At 41.1% G+C, this 22,827-nt stretch overlaps 1 protein-coding gene across 2 annotated transcripts in view; it reads left to right on the plus strand.

The window, feature by feature from the left end:
• Positions 1-22,827, plus strand: part of GPR176 (G protein-coupled receptor 176) — a 99,171-nt gene that overhangs the window by 22,280 nt on the left and 54,064 nt on the right. Inside the window, exon 2 of one of the 2 annotated variants that reach the window (XM_082617913.1) lies at positions 6,532-6,616. The exons of the other annotated variant lie outside the window; for it this stretch is intronic. Within the exon in view, the coding sequence (XP_082474039.1) occupies positions 6,532-6,616 (85 nt within the window). The remainder of the gene's footprint in view (positions 1-6,531; positions 6,617-22,827) is intronic. 2 annotated transcript variants of the gene reach the window in all.

The following is a 22,827-nucleotide window of genomic DNA, read 5'->3' on the forward strand; positions in this document are numbered from 1 at the left end:
TCAGTAGTTGTGCCACACGGGCTTAGTTGCTCTGCAGCATGTGGGATCTTCCCGGACCAGGACTCGAACCCATGTCCCCTGCATTGGCAGGCGGATTCTTAACCATTGTGCCACCAGGGAAGCCCCATTCTGATTTCTTTTGGGCATTTTTTTCTCCCTATTTGTCTGGTTGCCATTCACAAACTCCATGACATAGACATATGTGGCTTCTTTTTTTCTTTTTTTTTTTTTTGCGGTACATGGGCCTCTCACTGTTGTGGCCTCTCCCGTTGCAGAGCACAGGCTCCGGACGTGCAGGCTCAGCGGCCATGGCTCATGGGCCCAGCCGCTCCATGGCATGTGGGATCCTCCCGGACCGGGGCACGAACCCGTGTCCCCTGCATCGGCAGGTGGACTCTCAACCACTGCGCCACCAGGGAAGCCCGACATATGTGGCTTTTTAATGAGAGCTTATGAAACTTGCAGTTGTGTGTTCACACTCCCAGGAATGTTGAATGATACCGTTGTCTCCTTTAAAAATTATTTCATCAGATGACCTTTACAAGAAGCCTAAAGTAACATTGACTGGGGTAATTTCAGGTCATTATGAAAGTCCAAGTAAAATAATGTTTTACTTGTTCCAAATAAAGTAATTGAGAAAGTGCCTTGTATTACGAGTGACTTCGTATTTTCTGAGTGAGAATGCTTGAGGACACCTCTGCCCCGTATTAGAGGGTTTTTGATATTTACTCCCTGGCTCCCTGAGCATCCCTGTGTGTGCTCATTTACACCTTTAATTACAGCTATTTTTTGTGGGGGCTTCCTGTGCAGTGTCTGAGGACAAAAAACACTTCCGAAACCTGATAAATGAAAAGGAAAGAATAACTCTCTGAAGTCAACCTGAGTGTGAATGTAATTTCCAGGAACACAGAGTTCAAGAGAGACTCAAGCAGAGACAAAATAATCAAATTTCAGTTTCCAGACCCTCTCACTGATTGATGAAAATAGCACCTTTTGTATTTGTCCTGTTGTTTCTGTGACCTTCTCCCAAGGCTGCAAATCTTTAGCAGAGATGATTCTACAAATTATTAGAAGCCCTAAAATGAAGCTTTCTGGCTCTGCCACGTGAAAGGCAGAATTAAGGACTAGAGGGCTATTTCTCTGTGGGATGCTGTTATTGTTAAGATTGCATGGGACTTTCTCTGTAGAGCGCCAAATCGTTTTTCTTGTTAGTAACTGGTCAATGGGCTCTAGTTGGTGAGGCTCACACCAGGTGCTCAGGAAGGGTGGGTTCTAGCCTGGCCCTGCTGTTGAGCAATGGGTTGACTTGGTAAATCACTTTGCCTCTCTTTGTGATTGTCATTGTGAGGCAGAGATTCTTAAACCTAGTAGGCATAAAAATCACTTGTTAAAAATGCAGGTTCCTGAGTTTCACCATCAGAAATTCTGTTTCAGTGGGTTTGGCCTGGGGTCTTAGAGTCTGTCTTTTTAAAAAGTGCTCTATATGATTTTGATGCAGGTGCTTCACACTTTAACATTCATCTAAGGGATGCCCAGCCAACTTCTTAGTGTCTGTGGGGATGACAGTAGGGCATCATGCAGGTTAACTCCCAGGTTATAGCCCTGGGAGCTGACCAATGAGAGTAGATGTTAGGAGGATGAAGGGGGAAGACTGGTTATTTAAAGTCAGTGCTCGGGTCATTAGAAGACTTGTTTTTCTCCTCCTAGGGGAGTAGTAACATTGCCTTCAGCCAACTTATTCTTGCAAAGAGAGTGGTTGGGATGGGGAGGAATTAGGAATTTAACTTTGGAGTTATTGGTACCAGTTCTATTCATCGTTTAATAGCTAGTGTTGTTTAAGGTCTGAGGGTAATGTGGAAAAAATAGATACTCTAGATATGAATAGGCAGGGCCTCTTCTCAAATCTGACATAGATAAACTTACCTGAAAATTTTATGAATGAGATAGTCTGGTTTCCTAATTCTGCCCCTGCGTCTCTATCTCAATCCATATCCTATAAGTAATAACTAAGTTTTTTATTCAAAAAGCCAAGAGGGGGCTTCCCTGGTGGCGCAGTGGTTGAGAGTCTGCCTGCTGATGCAGGGGACATGGGTTCGTGCCCCGGTCCGGGAGGATCCCACATGCCGTGGAGCGGCTGGGCCCATGAGCCATGGCCACTGAGCCTGCGCGTCCGGAGCCTGTGCTCCGCAACGGGAGAGGCCACAACAGTGAAAGGCCCGCGTACCGCAAAAATAAATAAATAAATAAATAAATAACCCCGTCTGTTTCCATTCCATTAAAAAAAAAAAGTAGTGGTGGGGTTATGTGAGTACTTCCCCTTATCTTTAGGTGCTCCTTCTCTGTCTCTTAACCTAATATGTCCATATGGAGGTTCAGCTGGAATAGTTGGCAGTCAGAAATATGATAGAACTGTCTGAAGTTACCTAAACTGGAAAACACTAAATCATCCTTCTATTTGTACTATGCAGAATTAAAAAAAAAATCACAAAACTTTGAGATTGAAATGAAATAAAAAATTTAGACAGTATGTACCATCTTATGGGGATGTGTCATATGCCATCCCTAGTGTTTTGGGCTTCTTTTGCTTTCAGCCCTTTCATTCATGCTGGGCTCCACCTTTTTCTGGGACTTCTTATTTGATACCTCAATAATTAAGGCCTTGAAATTCCACCCACCTGTCACCAGTCTGGACTTCTCAGTCCACCAGTGTCCCTGAGATGTTTTCTTTTTCTTAATTTTTTAAAAAATTTATTTTATTTATTTTTGGCTGCATCGGGTCTTCACTGCTGCGCACGGGCTTTCTCTAGTTGTGGCGAGTGGGGGCTACTCTTCATTTCAGTGCGCAGGCTTCTCACTGCGGTGGCTTCTCTTGTTGAGGAGCACAGGCTCTAGGTGTGCGGGCTTAAGCAGTTGTGGCACACGGGCTTCAGTAGTTGTGGCTCACGGGCTCTAGAGCACAGGCTCAGTAGTTGTGGCGCACGGGCTTAGTTGCTCCACGGCATGTGGGATCTTCCTGGAACAGGGATCCAACCCGTGTCCCCTGCATTGGCAGGCAGATTCTTAACCACTGTGCCACCAGGGAAGTCCTTGTAGTTTGTTTTATCTTTATTATCATCATTGTTACATAGCTGGAAAAGATTTAAGAGGCTTCCTAATATAGTCTTCTAGCTGTTCAAAAAAGAAGGCCTAGGGCCTCCCTGGTGGCACAGTGGTTGAGAGTCCGCCTGCCAATGCAGGGGATGCGGGTTTGTGCCCCAGTCCGGGAGGATCCCATATGCCGTGGAGCGGCTGGGCCCGTGAGCCATGGCCGCTGAGCCTGCGCATCTGGAGCCTGTCCTCCGCAACGGGAGAGGCCACAACAGTGAGAGGCCCACATACCGCAAAAAAAAAAAAAAAAAAAAGAAGGCCTACGGCAACACTGACTGCTTCCTCCTCCTTGGCTTCTGCCTTTTTCCACTAAACTCCACAGTTGTAAAATTGAAGGGACATATACCACGGTGCCAAATTTAATCTGTGACCCCTGAGGAAATCCATTCAAACACAAATCATCCATGGTCAGGTGGACCTCAGCTCCAGGTTTCTTACCATGAGCAAGCCCAGAGCCATTAAGTGGGTGGTGAGTAGATGTGTGTTTCTGCTTTTTCATGAGCTAAAGGTGGGGGAATCAGAAGAGTTTCTTTTGTCTAGTGAACACTTATGTGTGGTACTTGCAGCTAAAATCATGCGTAAACATTTGCTAAGCAAACTGACTAGTGCCTGGCACATAGTAAATGCTATAAACATGTTTGAAAATATAATAGAAAGCATAATTTAGAGTCAAAATCAGTGTGTATGATTCCATACTGCTCAGCTCAGAAGAGCTTTATGTTCGGCGTCTCCATAGGTTCTCAGTGGGCTGGGCCCGAGGCTCATCTCCTGTCTTCCCTTCACCCCTGTTGTCAGAATTTTTCTTTGCTCAATTAACCCTCGTTAACTGTAACCTTCTGCAGATGGGAAACGGCCTCACAGAGGAGCCCCTTCAGTTTTCAGTGCAGTCTCTTCTGTAGAGACCCGCAAGGAACCCGAATCAGGGACTGGTGTGAATTGATTCTTTTACAAAATAAGTTGACAAATATTGCTTTATTTTCTAGACTGGAGCTGCCAAAAACTGAGCTTCATTTTTTCTGGCCTTTATATTCACCGACAAGAGATGTTATAGGTCTTAAGGGCAGTGGTATGCTGGTAAATGTTTAACAACCAGCTCTCTCTAGGAAAAAAGCCTTGATTTGTTGTATTTGCCAATTTTCATGATGTAGATATTTCCACCACGGTGAATTTCAAGCTACCAATGTAACCTCACTGAAGTGGAACTGGGAAGAAATGTGTACTTTCAGCTCTCCTGAGCTGGGAGCAGGCTCCTGCTTGCCACTGTAAATGCAGGACTGAGGGGATGTGCCTTAGGCCCAGCCCATGGAAGGTCTATGGAGATATTGAGGGCAGCTCTTTTGAGTGTTATTTGTCCACCTGCTGTATGGCATGCGGTGCTCTAGGTACTGGGAATGTAAGAATGAACCAAATGAAGTCCCTGCCTTTATGGAACTTATATCCCAGTGAAATGTTTTCAGAAGTTTCCAATTTCAACTTTTTGAGACCCTAGCATTTTCATATTTGGGGACAATTTGAGTCAAGGTCCCATAACACTTATTTATTAAATGAGGAAAATAGAATGGGCTCATTTTATTTTTCCTGGGTGCAAGGCATGGATTGTGAAGGAGATAGAATTGCTCTCTGAATCGTCTCTTCCTTGGAGTGGGAGACCCTAAACATCACAACGCCAGGAGCGTTAGCAGTGTGCCACAAGGGGTGGGAATTAAAGGGCAGAGAAGATAAGGGTCTTGCTTAGAGTTCCAGTTCCCTAACTAATCCAGAGGAGGTGACTTAATTACAAGCCATTACCTCCCTCATTAAAAATTAATGAGCTCGGGGGACTTCCCTGGTGGTCCAGTGGTTAGGACTCTGCGCTTCCAGTGCAGGGAGCATGGGTTTGATCCCTGGTCAGGGAACTAAGATCCCACATGCCGCATGGCGTGGCCAAAGGAAAAAAAAAAGTTAATGAGCTGGAAGCTTATACAGTGGACAAGATTCTGACAACCGAAATCTTGTCAAAGAATTGCAAAGCTCTACATCCTCAAGAGGGGTAAGAAAGGCATTGGAGAAGCTGCTGATGGCAGAGCTCAGAGAGAAGCATGACATACATGCTCCTTTGGAAAAGGAGTTAGGATACTTGGTGAAGAACCTCAAATCTTTCCTATTGAGAATCATTGAGCCAGGCTTACTGATAGGCGCTGAGATTTGAGGGAGTGAGATTTTTATCTAGGAAGGTAGGACCTCCTCGGGAAACTCAAAAACTTGAGATAAGCAAAAGCAGAAAGAAAAGAGACAAACTTTTTAGGAAATTAACTGTATGATGCTGTGTAAGTCCTGCTTGGGCTGCAGGGCTCTCCAGGACTTCTGCCCATGCTGTTTTTCACCTGTTGAATGAATGATTCACTCACACACAGTGTCTAATGATGCTACTGTCTTAGCGTCATCATTCCAGCAAAGGTAGGTTGTGGACCAGTCACCTCTCTGTGTTTGTCTGGAATATGCATTGTTCCGTTCATGGCCAGGCCATGTCCATCTTCCTTAGAAGCAAGGACCTACATATTCTTCATGCTGGTTTGGAATTTAATTCTTGACTGTGTGATTTTTAGCCAAACAAAAGAAACTCAGGCCCTTTTCTAGTACAAGGACCCCTCCCAGCTATTTTGGAATGACCAGCGTGTCTTCAACTATGGATTTTGGATTACCTATATCACAGTTGCCTTCTGGTGCTTCTCTAAAATACCCATTCCTGTGATGATGTGCCCCAAATCTACTGAACCAGAGTCTCTGGAGTGGGACTTAGGAATTTTCATATTTAATAAGTTTCTCAGGTGACTCATAGGTACACTAAAGTTTGAGAACCACTGGTTTAGACTCAGAGACTGTTAGGAAATAACCTTGGAGTTTCCCTGGGGTCCAACCTGTATCCCATTGGAACAAAAGCTGCAGGTTAGCCTGGGAAAGGTTTGGTGCCTTATTTTTCTGTTTAAATTAGGATACCCACACCATTTGGTAGGCCAATAGGGACAAAGCCCCTTCCCAAGGATCACCATTATGTGACACGCTGCTACTAGCAGGCCCAGGTCAATTAGCCATTACAGCTGAAGGTGAACATAATTATCTTGTTTTCAGCTGCTAAAGTTTAATTCTGCTAACATTATGTTATGGACATTTGCATGATGGTTGACAAAAAGGAGATCAGTGTGAGTAAAGACATTTTGTGCCCTTGACCCATGCTCTGTCATTCTAATGTTTGTGTGCCGAGTATGGCTTCTCTCAACTTTACTAAGTTTTAAAAAATTTAAAAAATCATTCATCCCCATGCTTCGATGTTTCTGACCCTTGGCCCGCTGCTGAGGGAAAACAACACAGATATCTTTAATTGTGTCCAATGCCATCATTTTATAGATGTGAAAATCAAGATGTGGGGAGATGAGGTGACTTATCCAGGCGTGTCGGGCTGCAGCAAGCCCCCAGGTCTTGCCACTTCTAGGTGAGTGTTCTTTCCTTCACTGGGCTGCTTCCCAGCAGGAGGGAAGTGTTCCTGTCAAGTTCTGTGCTGTCTCACAGTTCTTGGCAGACAAGATTCCCATTTCTAAAGACACGTTATTTAGCATTCCCCCGTGAAAGCAGGGGCGTTGTGTTGAATTATGTACTCAGTCTGAGACTTGGAGAAATTGTGTCTTCCTCTCAGCGTCTTGTTCTATATCACTGAGCACTCGTTTCCTAGAAGGCAGGGACAGTGCTTGGCTGATAATGTAGGCCAGGGGACCGCCCTCAGTGCCTGGGAGGGCAGGTGTGTTGTAATTACGAAGTCCTGTGGTAGTTGTGCCATAGTTAATGAATTGGAAGCCTTGTCTCTAATTTACTTTGTATGCCGACAGGTGATTCAATTAATGGGCAGGAGCAGCTGCCTTGGAGCAAGGAGGTGGGGGCAGCTTTGCTTTTTTTTTTTTTAACATCTTTATTGGAGTATAATTGCTTTACAATGGTGTGTTTCTGCTTTATAACAAAGTGAATCAGTTATACATATACATATGTCCCCATATCTCTCCCCTCTTGCATCTCCCTCCCTTCCACCCTCCCTATCCCACACCTCTAGGTGGTCACAAAGCACCAAGCTGATCTCCCTGTGCTATGCGGCTGCTTCCCACTAGCTATCTGTTTTATGTTTGGTAGCGTATATATGTCCATGCCACTCTCTCACTTTGTCACAGCTTACCCTTCCCCCTCCCCGTATCCTCAAGTCCATTCTCTAGTAGGTCTGCATCTTTATTCCCGTCTTGCCCCTAGGTTCTTCATGACCATTTTTTTTCTTTTTGCATTCCCATTCCTCCTCCTTACTCCTCTTTACCTGATTTGCTTTGGAGACATCCTGGCTTTAAAAAAGGGCACAGACCCATTCTTACTGTGGAATCAGCAAGAAAGAACATACAACAAACAGAGCAAAGCTAGAGGGTTTGCTCAGTTCCTTCAGAGGGTGCTGATGAGCCAGTGAATCTTTTTTTTTTTTTTTTTTTTGTGGTACGCAGGCCTCTCACTGTTGTGGCCTCTCCCATTGCAGAGCACAGGCCCTGGACGCGCAGGCTCAGCGGCCATGGCTCACGGGCCCAGCTGCTCCGCGGCATGTGGGATCCTCCCGGACCGAGGCACGAACCCGTGTCCCCTGCATCGGCAGGCGGACTCTCAACCACTGCGCCACCAGGGAAGCCCCCAAGCCAGTGAATCTTTGTGATTGTTACTAATGTGATGTATTCTAGAGTGTGGTCAATCTCTTTGGGGGAGCATGGTAACATAAATCAGTCATGAAGAGTAAATTTGATAGTAAAGGATCAGGAACTTAGAGCTGTTTCTTGGAGGAGAAAAATGTCTGTAGTTAATAGTCAGTTTGAGGTTTGAGTCAATGGCTTTTGACCTGTGAAACGAGCAAAACATAAAGTGTTCTTGATCAGGTGGCAGCCACTGCCTGTTCCCTATTCAGTATCTATGCTTTTATTATTTATTCCTTTCTTAAAAGACCCCGATTTTGTTTAGGGCAACAGAGTGCCCAGATAAAAATACCTTCCAGATTCCCTTGCAGGTAGGGGTGCCCAGGTAACCCAGGTCTGACCAGCGAGTGGATGTTTACTGGATGGAGCTCTGGGAATTTTTTATTTTTATTTTTTCTGGTGAAAAGGGACAGGTTAAGCTGGGACATGCCTTTGCCCTTGGCCTAGGCCTTTCTCCCTTTCTATCTAGAGTATGAGTCCCACACCTGGGAAGGGAATAATCATCTTACAGCTCTGGTGACATAAGCCACATGCTAAGAATGGCAGAGTAGGAAGTTAGAAGCTGGGCCCTTGCCTTGATGACTTCTCTGAGCAGCCACCCCATCCTCTTCTGGACTTTGGGTTACATGGGAGGAACAACCCTTTCTTAGTTTAAGCTGTTGTGGTTGGATTTCTGTTATATAAAGTCCTGTAAAACTTTGGGAAACTGCTGGTTAGGTGGTCCTTATACACGGTATTTATATATATATATATTTTAAAATTACAGATGGGCCAAGGAAATCAGTGTTTATTTATTTATTTAGGCCATGCCATGTGGCTTGCAGGATCTTAGTCCCCCAACCAGGGATCGAACCTGTGACCCCTGCAATGGAAGCGTGGAGTCCTAACCACTGGACCGCCGGGGAATTCCCACTATACACGGTATTTGTAATTATGGTCTAAGCTAATGGACAGTTCACCTTATTACGTAGGGTTGGAAATTTTAGATGTGGAGAGACTGCAATCTCTGCTAGGGTTACTTTGGTGGAAGTTGCAGGGCACCAAGATACAAAAACTTACCAAAACGTTGCTCTACCTAAGGCAGTGCCTAGCAACAGTCAGGTGTTATCCACACTGTTTATAGCTCTTTGCTGAAGGAGGATTACATCAAAGTCAGAGCAGTCAGGAACCAACACTTAGTGTGACTTCCTTGTCTTAAGGGGGTGGGCCATGAGGGGTTTGCATATGACCCTCGAGTAAGCTCTGTGCACATGACCTGGTGACTGCTTCCAAGAGTGGGAGGTATTTGGACCTCTTTTACTTCATACTCTGGGGCTCAGAAGGTGGTCCAGGAGGGTATTTGAGCACAGATCTGATACCTTATTTGAGGCAGTTCCAAAGAGCAGGTTGTCTCTAATGGACCCATTAAATAGCAAATAACCATATTTGTGAACAAAGATTTATCATAGGAACTTTGCAGCCATGACACATTCTCTTTTCTTGTCATTATTTGTATAATATATCTTCTGGATCTTACTTTTATTTACATAAGAAAAATAAATGAGAATTATAGATCGCTAATTCCATTTGTTTAGGACAAGAAAGGAAAATAATTACATTGTGAGGGACTTCCCTGGTGGCGCAGTGGTTAAGAATCCACCTATCAACCTAGGGGACATGGGTTCGAGCCCTGGTCCGGGAAGATCCCACATGCCATGGAGCAACTAAGCCCGTGCGCCACAACTACTGAGCCTACACTCTAGAGCCCGTGAGCCACAACTGCTGAGCCCACGTGCCACAACTACTGAAGCCCACACACCTAGAGCCTGTGCTCTGCAACAAGACAAGCCACCGCAATGAGAAGCCTATGCACCACAACAAAGAGTAGTCCCTGCCCACCACAACTAGAGAAAGCCTGTGAGCAGCAACAAAGACCCAATGCAGCCAAAAATAAATAAATTAATTAATAAATTAATTTCAAAAATAATTACATGGTGAATGTTTCAAGACCTTTAGGCTTATGAAGAGGAAAATTTCCCAAGAATCACAAAAATGTTGTCCATGGTATTTATTTATATGCCAATGTGATGTTTCTCAAACTTTTAGCAACTACAGACCATGTAGAGGGTGCTTTGAGAATGAGTGCACCATAATTTGAGGTAAACTGAAAAGTTCAAAAAAATTTAATAAAAACTGTTTCACAAAAATAGACACATAGATCCATAGAAGAGGCTAGAGACCCCAGAAATAAACGCATGCACTTGTGACCGATGAATCTACAACAAAGGAGGCAAGAATATACATTGGAGAAAAGACAGTCTCTTCAAAGCAGTGCTGGGAGAACTGGACAGCTACATGTAAATAAATGAAATTAGAACACTCTCTAACACCATATACAAAAATAAACTAAAAATGGATTAAAGGCCTAAATGCAAGACCAGAAACCATAAAATTCCTAGAGGAAAACATTGGCAGAACACTCTTGGACATAAATCATAGCAATATTTTTTTGGATCTGTCTCCTAAAGTAAATAAAAGCAAAAACAAACAAATGGGACCTAATTAAACTTAGAAGCTTTTGACATGCAAGGGAAACCATCAACAAAACAAAAAGACAACCTACTGAATCGGAGAAAATATTTGCAAATTATATGACCAAAAGATAAGGGGTTAATATCCAAAATATACAACTCAACGTCAAAAAAAAATTACAACCCAATTAAAAAATGGGCAGAAGGGAATTCCCTGGCAGTCCAGTGGTTAGGACTCCATGCTTTCACGGCTGAGGGCTTGGGTTCGATCCCTGGTCGGGGAACTAAGATCCCACAAGCCACGGGGAACAGCCAAAAAAAAAAAAAAAAAGGGTAGAAGACCTGAATAGACATTTTCCCAAAGAGAACATTCAGATGACCAAAAGGCACGTGAAAATATGCCTCAACATCATTAATCATCAGAGAAATGTAAATTAAAACCACAATGAGATATTGCCTCACACCTGTCAGAAAGGCTCTCATGAAAAAGAACACAAATAACAAATGTTGGCAAGGATGTGGAGAAAAGGGAACCCTCCTACACTGTTGGTGGTAATATAAACTGGTGCAGCCACTTGGGAAACAGTATGGAGGTTCCTCACAAAACTAAAAATAGAGCTACCATATGATCCAACAATTCCACTCCTGGGTATATATCCGAAAAAAATGAAAACACTAATTTGAAAAGATACATGCACCCCAATGTTCATAACAGCATCATTTATGATTGCCAAGATAGGGAAGCAACCTAAGTGTCCATCAACAGATGAATGGACAAAGAAGATGGCCATATACATATATATATATGGAATATTACTCTGCCATAGAAAAGAATGAAATATTGCCATTTGGAACAACGTGGATGGAGTTGCAAGTTATTATGCTAAGTGAAATAAGTCAGAGAAAGATAATTACTGTATGATATCACTTATATGTGGACTCTAAAAAAATAAAACAAACTAGTGAATATAACAAAAAAGAAACAGACTCACAGGTACAGAGAACAAGCTAGTGGTTACCAGTGGGGAGAGGGAAGGGAGGAGAGGCAAGGCAGGGGTAGAGGATTATGAGGTACAGACTATTATGTATAAAATAAATAAGCTATGAGGATATATTGTACAACACAGGGAATATAGGCAATATTTTATAATAACTATAAATGGAGTATAATCTTTAAAATTGTGAATCACTATGTTGTACACCTGTAACTCATATAATATTGTACATCAACTATACTTCAATTAAAAAAAATTTTTTTCACTTAATCCCCAAAGGGCTTCCCTGGTGGCGCAGTGGTTGAGAGTCCGCCTGCTGATGCAGGGGACACGGGTTCGTGCCCCGGTCCGGGAAGATCCCACATGCCGCGGAGCGGCTAGGCCTGTGAGCCATGGCCGCTGAGCCTGCACGTCCGGAGCCTGTGCTCCGCAACAGGAGAGGCCACAACAGTGAGAGGCCCGCATACGGAAAAAAAAAAAAAAAAAAAAAAAAAAAATCCCTAAAGAACAACAACAAAAAAATCCCATGCTTCTTAGCAGATAAGTAATAAATGTATGTTAAGCTGACCGAAAAAGCTTGAAAAATTAATAGTAAATGTTTTCCTTATATCAGTGAAAGATATTATTTGCAATTTAATATCTAATATTTAGCAAGATGATTGGTTTCATATCCAGTGATTTTTGTTCTTTCTCCTTATTTTACTAAAATAGAAAATATTTCATAATTAGAGTTTGTCAGGAGTGGCAGCAAGCGTGTGATAACTGTCAGTTCAGAAAGTTGGATGATTCAAATTGAACCTATGTCCAGAATTGATGGTGTGATTTTTCACCTGAAGAATAGAGCCAGTGTTTCATCAGATGCTAAGTCTACAAGTCTACGAGGACATTTTCCTCAAATTTGCCCTTCAGTCTTCTCAAAGAATCTCTAAAGTTTATTCTCAGTATTCAAAATAAACATGTTTTGTTACTGAATGAGAGGATCAGGAAAATCAAGTAACTAACTACACTGCTGCCGCTTGAAACCATGGAGCTGCTCCTTGCTTACGTTATCTGCATGGAACAGGAATGCTTTAGTTTCGTTCCTCAGTTCACAAGGTGGTGTGAGTGCCCTTGACAGCCAGAGTACTTCTGGGGGGGAACAACTGGTCTAGGGTTCTCTGCCCATTTCTTTGCAGAACATGCTGAGAAGACAAATGCACAGTGACTGTCATTTGATTATACTCACATTTTAAACTGTTGATATTTCCTACAACCCTGGGTTAAGATGAGGAGGCATATTGTTTTGTGTCATCCTTTGTAGTGAATAAAGCTGTGGGTGTTTTGGCATAAAGGTAAAACTTCTTTTATTTGTGTAGCACTTTTATTTATGTCCCTCAGTGGAAACATAGCTGTTTATTCTATCAGTACTGATCCTAAGGCACCTTTTCCAATGTTCATAACAGCTTGCAAAAATAAATGTTAATTCAATGAAAAACTCTTTTATTGATGGGGTTTTTGGTAAGAGACAGAACCAAGAGTTTTTAAGTACTTCTTTCTCAAATATGTTCTACTCATGTGCTAATTGATATGCCTAGTCTGTGCATCATTGATTTCACCAGTGAAACAAAATACATACTAGTGTGCATGTGATTAAAATTATTCTTCCATGTTGCATGCCATTGATGTGTGATGCCCAACAGAGGCATTAATAAATTTGCCAATACTTGCATAGTCCAATTTTCCTCTGAGAATTTTATTTGTCATTAAGCTGGTGGCTGGTTTATGGGTTTTTTGAAAATAGAGTAATTTTCATTTGTTTTGTATGAGGAATGCAACTTGGAGTAATGCTTCTGTAGTTTTGGGCTATTTTCTGTCCTTAGTGACAGAATGAGCCAATTTCATACTGGAAAGCATTATTTTGTACTTGTTTTGGAAAAATTTAGGATGTTTGGTAGGGAGGTTGCTGTGCAATTTTTGAAATTCAATTTGAAATGATGTGAAAGTTTTGACTACTTCAAGCCACTCTTTGATAAGGGTTTATGACAGGAACACACTTAGAAATGGAATAATTGTCCAATATAATCTAATTCTTAGATATTCCTTGGCAGTTGACTGGACCTCCTTCACTTGTGTGAAATCATCCTCATTGTATATTCGTATTTCTATAGTAGAATGAGGTTCACTGTTTATATTTAAAATATTATTGTGAATTCTAGTATTTTTGTTGCTGTTTTCATTACACATTTATGACTTAATGAGCACTTTTTAAACAGTTGAAGTACAGTTGATTTACAGTATTGTGTTAGTTTCAGGTGTACAGCACAGTGATAATTTTTGTTCAGATTATTTTCCATTATAGGTTATTACAAGATCTTGAGTATTGTTCCCTGTGTTTTTTTTTAACATCTTTATTGGAGTATAATTGCTTTACAATGGTATGTTAGTTTCTGCTGTATAACAAAGTGAATCAGCTATACATATACATATATCCCCGTATCTCCTCCCTCTTGCATCCCCCTCCCACCCTCCCGATCCCACCCCTCTAGGTGGACACAAATGTTCCCTGTGTTACACAGTAAATTTAAAAAAAATTCATTTTAATGAAGCATAGTTAATTAACAATGTTGTGTTAATTTCTGCTGTACAGCAAAGTGATTCAGTTATACATATATACAATCTTTCTTTTTTTTTTTTTTTTAGATGTTGGGGGTAGGAGTTTATTAATTAATTAATTTATTTTTGCTGTGTTGGGTCTTCGTTTCTGTGCGAGGGTGTTCTCTAGTTGTGGCAAGTGGGGGCCACTCTTCATCGCAGCGCGCGGGCCTCTCACTGTTGCGGCCTCTCTTGTTGCGGAGCACAAGCTCCAGACGCGCAGGCTCAGTAGTTGTGGCTCACGGACCTAGTTTCTCCGTGGCATGTGGGATCCTCCCAGACCAGGGCTCAAACCCGTGTCCCCTGCATTAGCAGGCAGATTCTCAACCACTGCACCACCAGGGAAGCCCCACAATCTTTTTTATATCCTTTTCCATTATGGTTTATTACAGGATATTGAATATAGTTCCCTGTGCTGTACAGTAGGACCTTGTTGTTTACCCATTCTATATATAATAGTTTGCATCTGCTAATCCCCAAACTCCCAATCCATCCCTCTCCCCCACTTTGGCAGCCAGAAGCCTGTTCTCTATGTCTGTGAGTCTGTTTCTGTTTCGTAGATAAGTTCATTTGTGTCACATTTTAAATTCCACATATAAGTGATATCATATGGTATTTGTCTTTCTCTTTCTGACTTACTTCACTTAGTATGATAATCTCTAGGTCCATCCATGTTGCTGTAAATGGCATTATTTCATTCTTTTTAATGCCCGAGTAGTATTTAATTGTATATATGTACCACATCTTCTTTATCCATTCATCTGTCGATGGACATTTAGGTTGTTTGCATGTTTTGGCAGTTGTGAATAGTGCTGCTGTGTACATTGGGGTGCATGTATCTTTTCTAATTAGAGTTTTTGGCTTTTCTGTATATATGTCCAGGAGTGGGCTTGCTGGACCATGTGGTAACTCTATTTTTAGTTTTTTAAGGAACCTCCATAGTGTTTTCAATAGTGGTTGCACCAATTTAAATTCCCACCAACAGTGTAGGAGGGTTCCCTTTTCTCCACATCTTCTTAATGAGCACTTTTGAACCATCTATTCATTTGTATGAACTGGGGATAAAACAACACATTAGTAATAGTGAAAAATGTAAATTTTGTTAACAAACAGCAACACACAAAGGTGTTAACATACATTAGCAGGGACCAGCTGCACCAAGTACTGCCTTTAATAGTGTGGAACATAGCACTATTAAGTTATTAAGAACCTAACAGCCAAACCGATAGTGCAGGATAGGAAACAGTTAAGATGATAGTCTGTACTAGACCAGTTGCCGTTGTTAATGATATATAGTTGAATTAGAAAATTTAATTAAGTCCCTTTGAATGTTCATAACAGTTTGAATCTAACAGTGAATTGTTTTTAACATATGATGATCATGATGATAATAAAAATAGTAATAATAACAACAAAATAGAATATAATAGGATGGTTGTAAAAAAATCCAAATTGGTTTTGCATTTCAAGTTTGTAAGGTATATGGGTATAAAACTATTTCTCCCAAACTGCCAAAGCACCACTGGACCACTTGACTGATTGATTGCCCAAAAACCCAATACTATTAGGTCCTTTAATGACATCGTAGGTTATGTTGTGCTTTTTAAATGGAAGATTTTAAAGATTCATTCTTTAACATTGAGTACTAACCACATGCCAACCACTTTGTTAGATGCTGGAGATATAAAGATGAACAAGATACAATCCCTCCCCTTAGGGAATCAGCTCACAGTCTACTGGAGAAGACAGAAATATAAACAAATAGTTATAATTCATTGTGCTAAGTGCAGTGCTGGAGATACCCAGTGAGAGCACACTATGGTCCATGGAAATCATAAGCACTTCAGAGTGGCTGGAGCATAAATTATAAGGCAGAGAGTGATGAAAGGTGAGGCTGGAGGAGTGGACAGAAACCAGATCCCACAAGGCTGAACATGGCTGGTGAGGAAGCTTGGAATCTGTCCTTTGAGCCTCAGGGATCCACAGAGTGGTTTTAAACAGGGCAGGACAAGGTCAGGTTTATATTTTAGGAAGATCATTCTGTTGGTTGTGTGAAGGATGGACTTGATGGAGACAAGCTTAGAAGCAGGGAGACCAATTAGGAGGTAAGGTATAATGAATGCTTAGACCAGGGCTTGGCAATTAGTGTGACGAGCTGGTGACAAATTCAAGAAATAAAGGAGTTAAGATTATCAGGGCTTGGTGACTGAGCAGATATGGGGGTGAAGGTTGGGTTAAGGCAGAGTTGAGTGTGTTGATTAGTTTTCTAGAGTGGCTATCTGTGGTGGTACCATCAATAAAGAGAGGGATTGAGTTCACGGGGACAGAGTAGGGTGTGAGGACAAAAGGTTTTAAGTTTGGTACAAGTTGAATTTGAGTGCCTGTGGAATACCTAGTTAGATATAAGAATCAAAGCTTGAGGGTATAAATGTAGAAGACAGCAGAGTAGATGACTAAACCATGAGAGTGTGGATGAGTTCACCTAATGAGAGGATGTTGAAAGGGCATTTTAAAAACAAGTTAAAGAAGAGGAGTCCTGTGAAGGAGACAGTGAAGGGATGGTCCCAGAGGTGGGGTGAGGACTGTGGTAGTGAAGTGCTCCATAAACAAAGGGAGCAGAGAGTTTCCAGGAGAGAGTGATCGATGGCATCAAACCCAGCAGAGAAAAGCTAGACAATGTCCTTTGGATTGACAAACATGAATGCATGATGACCTTGTGTCAGAATAGTTTCAGAACAGTGGTGGGGGCAGATTACTGTGGTTCTACAAGTAAGTGCAGGGGAAAAAGTAGAGAGAGAGTTTCTCCCTTAAGCCACTGTGGTCACTATTAGATTTCCTAGCCACAGAAGTTGAGAGATAACAAGTTTGAGGGTATTCACTGTGTGACCGAGTGAAGCGAAGAGAGGTCAAGTTCATTGGAGTTGACAGGTACAGGAATTGTGGGTCTGGTCACCTACATGGGACTTTGAAATTATCCTAGATAAAGGTGAGGCCTGGGGAGGACAAAGGCTGTGAATCAGGGGCTAAAATCTTCATCAAATAAGGAGTAACCTGGAAGCTTGCAGGTTACAGAAACAAAGAGGAAGTAGAAGGATGGCCAGATGGCATGAGCTTTACAGGAGCTCATTCATGGTTTACATGAATATGGAAAAACAGTGTTCTCGACGTAGGAATAGGGAGTGAGGAATCTGATGACCCAATGCCCAGCCCCGAGGTGGAGTGTGCAGGAGAGTGATAGTAGTACCCAGTGGGGAAGCAGGATACTTGGATTAGTTAAGGCCCAAGGCTACAGGGAATACTCTGCGAAGTAGGCAGGATATTGTCAAGTGTTGGTCTTAATCATGGAATAGAAGTTCCAGAGGGTACCGTGAGTGGTAAGAGAAGAAAGATAGTAGAGGAAAGCAAGGGCAGGGAGAGGAAGCCCTGGGCAATGTGGGAATTAGAATGTAAAAGAGAGTACAATTTTGGGTATATGACAAGGATGTGAAGTGTGGTGAAATTCATTGGCCTCACTATTTCAGTAGATCTTTGGGATAAAGTTGCTTTAGGTGTTCCACAGGCACCTAAAAAATCAACTGATAACCACTGGCTGGTTCCAGTCAGGGATGTGTGGCTCCTGTGACCATATTCTTCCAGCATCACAGAATGAGGTTAGGTGGGCTTTTCCATGAAGCAACACCATAATAGTTCAAAATTTTAGCATTGGACAGAGAGTTAAAGATTGGGTTTTAGTCCTAGCTCTGCCTTTGACTTCCTTTGTGGTCTTGGGCAAATCACCTACCCTTTTAAAACCTTAACTGTCTTCATTTTATTGAAGGATAAAGAGATAGTTTCTGAAATGGTAGGTTGATCCCATTTGTTCTCTGGTTTTCTTCCACTAGATATGGTGCTTTTGGTACCATTGTGGTACCATTACAGCACTCAATAACCTTTCACTGTAATCTCCACCAGGATGTACCACCTTTCAGGTAAAGCCACCCACACGTGCATCAGGTATGGCCTATCGCCTATGACATTCAGGAAGGACTGTGTCCTCAGAGCCTAAACACATGGGATTTTTGAGTGTTCTGCCCACCTGACTTCAAAGGATGGCCCTTCAGCCAGCCAGCCAGCCCTCCCTGACTGTCATTCTGGCCATTTCTTTTTGTCTCATTTTCTTCTTTTGTGTAATGATGAGCTTTATTATCCAAAGGGCTTTAAAGTAGTTTCATAACTAAAAGCAAGAAATATTTGTAGTGAAGGAAAATGCACGTGCCTCATTTTTTTGAACACTCCTATCAGGAAATATTGCATGTGTAGTAGAAAGAGCATGGAGTTGGGAACCGGGAGGCCTGGGTTTAATGTACTTGTGACCTAGTTCAGAGGTGGATGCTAATTGTATAAAGGGTAATGATATTTAGAAGAGTATTTGCTCGAATTTGATGGGGGCATCTGTTGTGTTCACAGCTTACATTTGGATGTGGATGGCTCTGGGTGAACGTGATTGTAGATGAGTGTTTGTTCAGGGATGTCTACTTGAACATATTTGTGTGGATAGGGAGGGGAGAAGGTAAACCTATTGTGCTCCTAGCTTTTGTTCTCCATCTGTTATTATGTTTCCTGGCAACAGTAACTTTGTTAAAAGAGATCTCCCCAAGCCTAAAGAGGCAAGAAACTAAAGAATGAAAGAGGAGAGAATATAAATAGCACTGGGGATCAACATGGATTTCTGTTAGGTGTTTTCAGAGCTGCTAGACTCAGTAATTGGATGTTTTTGTGTGAGGCTTTTAATTGATTTATTAAGAAAAATAGGATAAAATAAAATTAAACAGATAAGGCAGCCAGGCTCTGGAAATGGAGAGATGACTCTATTTGTAAGTTGAATAAGTAACCATTTTTCCCCCTGATTCTAAGACCACCTCGAAGGAACAAAAGATATTGTAGACCACATATTCTTAGAGCATCTACCTGGCCACTGCAAAAATTTCCCACCAGAATATAAGCTAAGAAAAATGCTAGTTTTCATGAGATATTGAATAGGCCATCCCCTAATAACAGCAATAGAAATTAACGTATAAAAATCATTAATATAAGCATAAACATTCTTAACATACCTCTTGCATTAGAACATGAAAACTGGTAGGACACCAGTTTGAGAACGGCAGCCCACACTGATCTAGGATTCTAGAAGATGAGAGAGAAGGTATGGGAAATCCAGTCTTATTGGGCCTGAATTCCCTGTGTACAAGAGGATGCTAGCAATGAGATTTCCTAAGTGCAAAGGGAAAAGAGATTCCTGCAATTCCCACTTAATGGAGTGTGGCATCTGTTATTTGTTTTATTTGTTTAATATCAATTTTAAATGCACGTTACTAGGACCTTGAAAGGGGTTACGGGTGTATGAATGCTGAAGCAATTTTTAAAATTCTACTGCCCAATACTCTTCTTTTTTAAAAAATATTCTCTTAAAAATAGTAAACTTTGGGAGGAATATAGAATAGATTCAAATATCTGCAAAAAATACACACCAGATAAATCAGTTGAAGTTGATGATGAGCATATGTGTATGTGTGAGAAACTTCTCTGAGTTAAGCAAAATGATAATGAGACTGTTTTAAATGTTTATTATACTTTGTACTTTTCAAAATATTTTCATATATATTTTTTCATTTTTTGACAGATAAAGAGGATTGGCATTATAATCCCATTTTATATGTGAAGAAATGGAGAGGATTTGATCAACCTCCTAGAATCAAGCTCATAGATTTGACCAAGCTCTTAGAGTGGCAGATTGGATGAGAATCTGGCTGTTGACTCTCAATCTAGTGGTCTTCCTAATACTTTAAACTGTCTACAAACATAGCATTGAAAAACTCAATATTTATGAATGAGTCAACTTTGCTTGTGTACGAACATATGCGTTTATCCAGGAATGCCTTTAAAATGTCAGCTCTAAGAGTGATATGTAAATATTTGTCCATCTAGTGCAGATTCTGCAAAGACAAATATTTCTCTGAAAACAAATCTTACCAAACAAATTATGATAACTTTGTAGTTAAATAAACAATAGACATTGACGTTCGTATTGTCATAATAATCTAAGATGTTTTCAGAAATGGTTGCTTGTACTTTTACCATGCTCAGAAAACAAGATAGCACCTCCTATATTTAGGAATTCAAAAAAAAACAAAAAAAAAACAAAAAAAAACAACCCAACTTGGATAGTTAGAAACAAAGCAACCTTCCCTAACAAAGGGGAATCAACTCTGCCTGCCAGCAACAGATGCGGTATTGGTTGTGGAATGGCTTCCCTTTTCTCTTTGTCTATGCTGGACTCATGTTTGCTGGCCTTCTCCTAATTTTGAGGGGTTTCATGAACATCATTAACCTCATATAATGTCTGTGAAAGTGATGAGAAGGAGCATTCTATTGCACTAATTCTTTTTTTTTTAAACATCTTTATTGGAGTATAATTGATTTACAATGGTGTGTTAGTTTCTGCCATATAACAAAGTGAACCAGCTATACATATACATATATCCCCGTATCTCCTCCCTCTTGCATTTGCCTCCCACCCTCCCTATCCCACCCCTCTAGGTGGTCACAAAGAACGGACTGATCTCCCCGTGCTATGTGGCTGCTTCCCACTAGCTGTTTTACATTTGGTAATGTATATATGTCCATGCCACTCTCTCACTTTGTCCCAGCTTACCCTTCCCCCTCCCCGTGTGCTCAAGTCCATTCTCTACATCTGCATCTTTATTCCTGTCCTGCCCCTAGGCTCTTCAGAACCAATGTTTTGTTTTTTTTTTCAGATTCCATATATATGTGTTAGCACACGGTATTTGTTTTTCTCTTTCTGACTTACTTCACTCTGTATGACAGACTCTAGGTCCATCCACCTCACTACAAATAACTCAATTTTGTTTCTTTTTATGGCTGAGTAATATTCCATTGTATATATGTGCCACATCTTCTTTATCCATTCATCTGTCAATGGACACTTAGGTTGCTTCCATGTCCTGGCTATTGTAAATAGAGCTGCAATGAACATTGGGGTGCATATCTCTTTTTGAATTATGGTTTTCTCAGGGTATATGCCCAGTAGTGGGATTGCTGGGTTGTATGGTAGTTCTATTTTTAGTTTTTTAAGGAACCTCCATACTGTTCTCCATAGTGGCTGTATCAATTTACATTCCCACCAACAGTGCAAGAGGATTCTCTTTTCTCCACACCCCTTCCAGCATTTATTGTTTGTAGATTTTTTGATGATGCCCATTCTGACTGGTGTGAGGTGATACCTTATTGTAGTTTTGATTTGCATTTCTCTAATGATTAGTGATGTTGAGCATCCTTTCATGTGTTTGTTGGCAATTTGTATATCTTCTTTGGAGAAATGTCTGTTTAGGTCTTCTGCCCATTTATGGATTGGGTTGTTTGTTTTTTTGATATTGAGCTGCATGAGTTGCTTATATGTTTTGGAGATTAATCCTTTGTCAGTTGCTTCATTTGCAAATATTTTCTCCTATTCTGAGAGCTGCCTTTTCATCTTGTTTATGGTTTCATTTGCTGTGCAAAAGCTTTTAAGTTTCATTAGGTCCCATTTGTTTATTTTTTGTTTTTATTTCCATTTCTCTAGGAGGTGGGTCAAAAAGGATCTTGCTGTGATTTATGTCATAGAGTACTCTGCCTATGTTTTCCTCTAAGAGTTTTATTGTGTTTGGCCTTACATCTAGGTCATTAATGCATTTTGAGTTTATTTTTGTGTATGGTGTTAGGGAGTGTTCTAATTTCATTCTTTTACATGTAGCTGTCCAGTTTTCCCAGCACCACTTATTGAAGAGGCTGTCTTTTCTCCATTGTATATTCTTGCCTCCTTTATCAAAAATAAGGTGACCATATGTGCGTGGGTTTATCTCTGGGCTTTCTACCCTGTTCCATTGATCTATATTTCTGTTTTTGTGCCAGTACCATACTGTCTTGATTACTGTAGCTTTGTTGTATAGTCCGAAGTCTGGGAGGCTGATTCCTCCAGCTCCGTTTATTACTCTAATTCTTATTGGCTCTGAAGAAAGTAAAGATGATCAAAGGTGAAGAGATAGTGTTGAATTCTTCAAATTTGCAAGATGACTCATTTAACACCAGGAAGTTTCTGAAGGATGAACTGCAAATCATGTAATGCATGCAAACCACCATCCCTATGCAGTTAACAATACACAACAAGAATGAAAGAAGAGTGATTGAAGATGTGGAAAAACTTTGGGGTTTATTCTTTAAGAAGGGATCAGTATTAAAAATGGATACCAATTAGCCTAATATTAATTTAGGAGAAAGTGAGGAGAAGGCTTGGTCTGGTGAAAATTGATGGTTTCACAGACTTTAGGACTGTTCTCGTCAGCAAATCATCCACATGAGGAGTCATTGGTGAGTGTCTGATGGATTGTCAACTCTTGGGGAGTCATTAAGAAGGGCCTTTTACCTACCACTACAGCTGTGTGTCTTAGAAAAAGATGCCCAATTCTAAGAAATATCAGTGAAAAGAAGAGGAAGATGACTGGTACCAAAACTTTGAAGTATCACCTACCTATCCCATTTGGTGGAAACACAGAGAGAGACTGCAACCTTAAACAAGTCACTTGGACTTATAACCAGCCTCTTGGTACCTAACTTTTATATAATACATCGTGAGTTCTTCATATTGTTAGGTTTTAGGTAAAACATGGCAAGTTGATTTCACAGATTTCATTTTACCCAGTAATTTTAACATCTAGCCTGGAAAATCTTTAATCAGAACAATTAATGGGGCTAAACTGTATTAGT

The sequence above is a fragment of the Mesoplodon mirus genome (genome assembly GCF_964341445.2).
Source record: "Mesoplodon mirus genome assembly, chromosome: 4".
Taxonomy (NCBI): Eukaryota; Metazoa; Chordata; class Mammalia; order Artiodactyla; family Ziphiidae; genus Mesoplodon; species Mesoplodon mirus.